Here is a 6,746-nt window from a genome sequence, read left to right as displayed (position 1 = left end):
GATACGCCTATTTAAATATCTTGATATTTGTATTTACAGCATTTACAAAGTATAACAGTAAATTCCAGTTACGAACTTTTTGCTTAAGTGTACAAAACAATAGGCCTTCTTGATCACAATACATAAGCCCATAAATCTTATCAAAAATATCCAAATCAGGATTTTAAAAAATATGTATATATTTACCAATAATTCTGTTGTAATCTTTAATAGTTAACTTGTGGGCCAAATAAATGTAAATATGATATAAAACACAGCTGCTTGTGTGTGTTTGTTATTGAAACAGAAAATCACCGCGTTCAGCTCAGTAGTGTTCTACAGTCTTATAGTGTTACGTTGAGCGAATCATTCTTTTGGAGTCAATTCTTTTTAATGACTCGATTCACAAAATCTTTCTGAACGGTTCGTTCATGAATCACACGGAACCGTGTTTTTGACTCAACTAAAAAAGTGTTAACACATTGAACGGAAAATCGTCTCTTGGGTAGATGTCCTATACTCATAACGATTTGGCAACCTGTAAGAAAGAGAATAGAAAATTAAGATAATTAAGGCGAGAAGTTAGTTTAATAGCCGAATAGCTGAGTTAATAAATAAATATAGATATTAACATGCATGACATTGATTGTCTGACAGATGATATACTGGAACAGACGTGGTTTTAATAAATAGGCTAACGTCTTTTTAAACCAAACGATGAAAATTAATTTCAGTGTTGTTTAATGTAAATGTAAATTAAGTTAAGTGACGATCCAATAATTAATTTAAAACATTCAAGTTTCCTGTATAGGTAATTTATATTCTTCAGGTTTGTTTTTACCTGTTCTTATTCGCCCGTGAATGCTCCATGTGTTTAATGAGTGAGATGTTGAAGCGTAGGCACGTCCACTGTGGTGATGAGGATGATGTCAGACAGATGACAACATTTTCAGGATTACAAATTGCTTTGTGACGGTGAACTCCTGATAAGCAGAGGGCAAACGATCACACTTATCTGCCCTACTTCACCTGAACTGACTCTGTGTGAACTTTCACCTACATTACTCAGTTATTAAGTCAGTAAAACGGGAAGTTGCTGCATTAATGTGTCGGATGCTAGTTTCCTAAACCCAAATCTGCACCAGTCACAAGTTTCAGGCGTGAAACGGCTACACAGGCGCAACTGTGAATGTTTTCAACTTTACAGAAGTACCAGAAAATTGTGTCTAAACGATCTTTGTAAACACTGTTTATGTCATTCAGTGAAATCCCCGACCGTTGGACTACATCAGTCGTCATGACGTCACCTACAGTCTATAAAACCCGGAACAGTCGCTCAGTCCTCATTACAGCAACTGAGAGTCAGTTCGGGACTTTGGTTCACAACCTCAGACAGCACAACAGGTGAAGATCTTTTTCTTTATTCTTATGCTGATATTTAAACCTCTTTCATTTTTAATGTTATTTACTGGATTAAATAGGCTACTATATCTTTAGTAAAGCTATAGTAGAAGAAAGAAAGGAATCTCTATTTGCTATGACAGTTTGACTGATCTTTTGCAGATTTTCTGCTAACTATAGTGACATGGCTTCTATGGACATTGTGAATAACCAGGTTTGTTATATATTATATATATACAGTATATATATGTTTGTTGGTTTGAATGTCAATTAATCTGTTCATTCCTGTCTGTTCCTTTCTAGAATGTGGTTGAACGCATAGTTCACCTTCCCTTGGTTATATCCACCTATGACTTGGTGTCAAATGTGTACTGCAACACCAAGAACAACCATCCGTACTTGAAGTCTGTGTGTGAGGTGGCTGAGAATGGTGTGAAATCCATAACCTCAGCTGCTTTTCACAGTGCTTTACCAATCATTGTCAAGCTAGAGCCTCAGAGTAAGTTGGATGTTGTTTGCAGGTTAAGATCGGGTCTGATTTTAGTGTGAATATGTATTTACTAAATGTTTCTGTCTCTCTGTAGTCTCTATGGCAAATGACCTGGCATGCAAAGGACTGGATAAGATAGAGAGGACTCTGCCGATCCTACACAAGCCATCTGATCAGGTATTACGTAATATTTGCCTAAATGTTAAAGTCGGCATGAAACGGAAGTTGCAATCATCTTTTCTTCCCTACTGTGATGTATATTCAAGTGGGAATTGATTTTGTTTATTAGGAATTGATTGGATAATTTTCGTTGGCTTTTGCTGAGATCTCAAGTGAGTGGTTGTCAAAAATCTGCTATAAAGCAGTTGTAGCAAGACAATAGTGTCATTATTCAGCTCCTGTCAGTTCAGTTCGGTTCAATAACTGTGTAAAGTTCATTTATTATGAAACAAGTTCAATTCAGCGATTAGCAGCTCAACTGAAGACAGTAGTGTCCGTAGTTCAGCTTGAGTCAGTTCAATGTTGATTTAGTGTCGATGTTGAAATATACATGAATTATGAACAAATCCGATTCATCTATAAAAGCAGCTCTACAGAAGACAACAGTGTCATTGTTCAGCTCAATTCAGTTCAAGTTTTGTTTTCATCTGATAGTGTCAGTGCTGTCAAATCCATGATATTACTGAATATTTAGTGTCTTTTTGACCCTAACTAATCAAGCCAATTGGCAAGAAACACAAACTCTATCAGGTGACAGAAATGGATGAAAAAAACCTTGGAGAAACCAGGCTCAATGAATGAACACAGTGTGGTGTTGATCAAGATAACGACACAACAGCATTGGATGTGAAGAAAGAGTTACCAAGAATTACCCATTTTGATTTCATGGTGACTTTAACAGTACTGAGCCGACAAGGGGCGCTGCAAAGTTATCATCATATTACTTGTTGCAATCTTCTTTTCTTACCTACTGTAATGGTGAAAAAAGATTCTCGAACAACTTGATTTTGTTCATTGGGATTTGATTGGATCAAATGATCGCTGTCGTTTCTATTGAGTGCTGCAAGCGTGACGTCAAAAAATAGTGCTGTCAAACGATTAATCGTGATTAATCGCATCCAAAACAAGTTTTGTTTACATAATATATGTGTGTATACTGTGTATATTTATTATGTATATACAAAATAAAAACATGCATGTATATATTTAAGAAAATATGTTATGTGTATATATTAAATATATTTATATATAATATAAAATATAAGAATATAAATGTATATACATGTAAATATTTTCAAAATATATACTCTATGTGTGTGTGTATTTATATATATATGCATAATAAATATACAAAGTACACAACTACACATACATATATTATGTAAACAAAAACTTTTTTTTTGGATGCGATTAATCGTTTGACAGCACTACTCGCCAAGCACTGCTCTAATGGTGTTCTTCTCTTTCAGATCGTCGCCAGTGCTAAAGAGGCAGTGACAGGAGCCAAAGAAGCCGTCAGCGGTACCATGAACGGTGCCAAGGAGTCTGTCTCCTCCACCCTCAGTGAAGTGACGGACAGGACACGTGGAGCAGTGCAGGAAAGCATGGAGAAGACCAAGACAGTGGTGAGCAGTGGAGTCCAAACGGTGATGGAGAGCAGGGTGGTCAAACTGATGAGCAGCAGCATGGACACAGCACTGAGCACATCTGAGACTCTCCTGGAGCAGTACTTACCTGAAACAGAGGAGGAAAGAGGTGAGGATAAGGGATGGACTGGGTTTACTGGCACTAGGATATTTTGCTGATATTTAGATTGTGCTCAGCTTAAAGTTGTGATAGATTTTCTTTCCTATTGTGCCATATATCCGAGGAAAATGATTCCTCAAATGAGAAAAAATGTTCATAAAACGAATAAATATCTATGCATATATATTGAGACTCTTACGTAAGCGCTTGTGAGAACTGCATATCTTGTGATATTCTTGTGATATGCTTCTTATGAGGCTTTTTAAATCACATTTAAAGGATATCCATAGTGTATGCTCTGTTATAAGCGTCAAATAGTCCTTGGAATAATTCCATTTTCCTGGAAAAGAAATATTAATTCTATTCATGAGTGGAACGTTAGACTTAGGCACATCTCAAAGAGATCCTTGACTAGCAATCTGAAATTAATTTTTGTCTCAAGAGCCTCACTAATCGTAATAAAACAGCAATGGAAATTCTCAAATCTAACAGTTGCTTCTTTGTTCTGCTTCTCTGCTTAATCTCTCAGAAAGTGAAGTGAAGAACTCCGGAGGACTGGAAAATAACAGCGATCCGCTCAGTTACTATGTACGGCTGGGGTCTCTCTCCAGCAAAGTCCGGGACAGGGCTTACCAGAGGGCCGTAGATAAAGTTCGTAATGCCATACAACGCAGCCAAGAGTCTATATCTCAGCTAAACCACACCATGGATCTAGTAAGCTGATCTGAAATTTATTCAGAGATCTATAATAACTGTCAAAATACTGTCTTCTAATAACATGTTTTTGTTTTTTTAGATTGAATATACCCGCAATAATTTTGATGTGTCTAACCAGAAGGTACATGACAAACTGAGTTCACTGATGGGCTGGAAGAATGTCTCTCAGAGTCAAGAAGAGAACGAGACGGTCACAGACAACGAAGCTGAGGTATCTGAGATATCATGTGACTGGACATTAGGGCTGCACGATTTCTGCAACATTTAGGTTTTTTTGCAATATATATTGTGATATTCAAAATTCTGGAATTTTCACCAGATTTATTTTGTTTGTTTTTTGGTGCAAATTACTTGTTATACTGATTTTTTTTTAACCCTGAAAGTTTTTTTTAATGCCAAACTCATTTTAAGGCTGAAAGATATGTAATCCTGTACATAAATCACAGTACACTTTACTTCAAAATTTCACATTTAATTCAAAGTTACTTGCCACTTGTTCATTTACTTACTGTTACTTGCCATTTCTTTTTAATTATTTGTGAAACGTACTAAATTTATGAGTGAAAATTGTTTCAAAGTACATCCTACACCAAATGTTTTCTAGTGTTGAACAAGTAATTGTTTTAAAAAATATTAATCTTTTGACTTAAGTTTTATAGGCCATATTCACAAAAAAATTATGATTTTATTAAAAAATCTATACTATTAAAGAATATATATTAAACAGAAATATTAAATAAGAAATATATTGTAATAACATTTGTACTGTAAAATATAAAAGGTAATACTGTCAAATTAAAATGCTACTATTTAAATCTTCATTTTTATTTATTTATTTATTTTGAGGCCAAATATAGTTATTTAATTAAATCGCAATCTAGGCGATTAAGCCATATCACAGTGTCGATTTTATTATTTCATGCAGCCCTACTGGAAATTATTTAAAAAATACAATCTGAATGTTTTTAGAAACATGAAATTCAGCTACATGATTGAGTATTACTCAATTAACCCCTTTTCTCTTTTGCAAATGTTTTTCAATCAGCAAATTGAATCGCGCACATTGACCATTGCCCACAACCTCAGCCAGCAGCTTCAGAGCACATGTCTGGTCTTGGTGTCCAGCTTCAAAGGTCTCCCTCAGCACATCCAGGTCCAAGCTGTCTCCGTCAGCCACTCCGCCATGGAGATCTACAGCAGCTTCAGTAAGGCTGCCGCTATAGGAGATCTGTCCAACAGCGTCCTCACCACCAGTCGATCCCAGCTGAGCAGAATAAGAGATTCCATGGATAACGTCATGGACTACCTGCTCAACAATACACCTCTCAATTGGATGGTAGGTCCATTTTACCCACGTGTGGAACGCGGGGCTGCAAACGGCCCTGAATGTGACAAACCAAGGACCCTTCGAGTCACTGAATGAAGACCGGTGAAATTTCAGAATATTAACCATTTGTTTCTATCTCACAAATACATGTACAGTCACACATTCCTGCCAGTAAAATCCTTCTCTACTTTGAAAGCAGTGATACTTTCTGTGATAACAATTATAACTAATAATACACAGAGTTTTACTGAATAATGTTGCTGAAATATCTTAACTTTACTATTCTAAACCTACATATGCCTAATCATTTTAGGTATAAATAGTGCCTTTTTACAGTTTAATTTGCTGTCTTTTTATTGTTTTTGTACATTTCTAATAAAATAATACATTTACAATACTCTTCTTGTTGTGTGTGTTTTGAGGATGGAAATTTCACCTTGATGATATTTTTATTTAAACCTTTCACTTAGACAATGCACTGTGACAATGCCTTTTTTCTGATAAATACAATATTTTAGATAAAAGGGATTAAAACGTCATTAATGCACCAAGCATCTTAAATATAACAAGGGTGAAGTCATATACTGCCCAGATAGTATACGTCTGCAAGATGCCTGGAAATCATCTGCTGTGTACAAAGATCTGATAAACGTCTTTAAGATGTCAGTTTTACATACATTCTGAATCATAAACGTCTTAAAGACATTTTCTAAATGTCTATTTAATTCACAGTATTCTTACAGGAAACGTCCTATAGAAGATGAGCAAACACTCTAAAAAATTTATCTTCCAGATGTAAACACACACATCAAATAGACATCTCTGAGATGTATTTGTGCTATGATTTTTGTGTCAGCAGTTTTAGATTTTAATGAGTCTACTCTAATCTCATGCTACGCATTTGATGCGATGACAAAAGTAGGTTTTGGTAAATGCTGATAATCCTTTTTTTTTTGCATCATGAAGTTGCATTAAATTTCTACTAATCTAAATGCATTTTTTGATAAATCTATATCAGGATTGGTGAAATGTTCGAAAAAAGTAAAAAAAAACTATATTTTGCAACTCTACAATTTAAAATTATTT

At 35.1% G+C, this 6,746-nt stretch overlaps 1 protein-coding gene across 1 annotated transcript; it reads left to right on the top strand.

The window, feature by feature from the left end:
- Positions 1-1,261: 1,261 nt before the first annotated feature.
- On the top strand, positions 1,262-5,985 carry LOC107701433 (perilipin-2-like). Its single transcript, XM_016503439.1, has 8 exons — positions 1,262-1,383; positions 1,543-1,594; positions 1,684-1,879; positions 1,965-2,047; positions 3,340-3,625; positions 4,146-4,330; positions 4,413-4,544; positions 5,379-5,985. Exons 1-8 carry the CDS (start codon positions 1,277-1,279, stop codon positions 5,754-5,756), a joined length of 1,419 nt encoding a protein of 472 aa, XP_016358925.1. The 5' UTR covers positions 1,262-1,276; the 3' UTR covers positions 5,757-5,985.
- The last annotated feature ends 761 nt before the right edge of the window (positions 5,986-6,746 follow it).

This window comes from Sinocyclocheilus anshuiensis, unplaced genomic scaffold (assembly GCF_001515605.1).
Source record: "Sinocyclocheilus anshuiensis isolate Anshui unplaced genomic scaffold, SAMN03320099.WGS_v1.1 scaffold1906, whole genome shotgun sequence".
Lineage (NCBI taxonomy): Eukaryota > Metazoa > Chordata > Actinopteri > Cypriniformes > Cyprinidae > Sinocyclocheilus > Sinocyclocheilus anshuiensis.
The sequence above is the reverse complement of the archived record's forward strand: the minus strand, read 5'-3'. Positions and strand labels throughout refer to the sequence as shown.

Excerpts from the sequence above, each read along its gene's own strand:
- LOC107701433 (XM_016503439.1), top strand. The coding sequence starts at position 1,277 with ATGACGTCACCTACAGTCTATAAAACCCGGAACAGTCGCTCAGTCCTC. Across the intron at positions 1,595-1,683 it reads TGGACATTGTGAATAACCAG|AATGTGGTTGAACGCATAGT; the intron begins GTTTGTTATATA and ends GTTCCTTTCTAG. Across the intron at positions 4,331-4,412 it reads TAAACCACACCATGGATCTA|ATTGAATATACCCGCAATAA; the intron begins GTAAGCTGATCT and ends TTGTTTTTTTAG.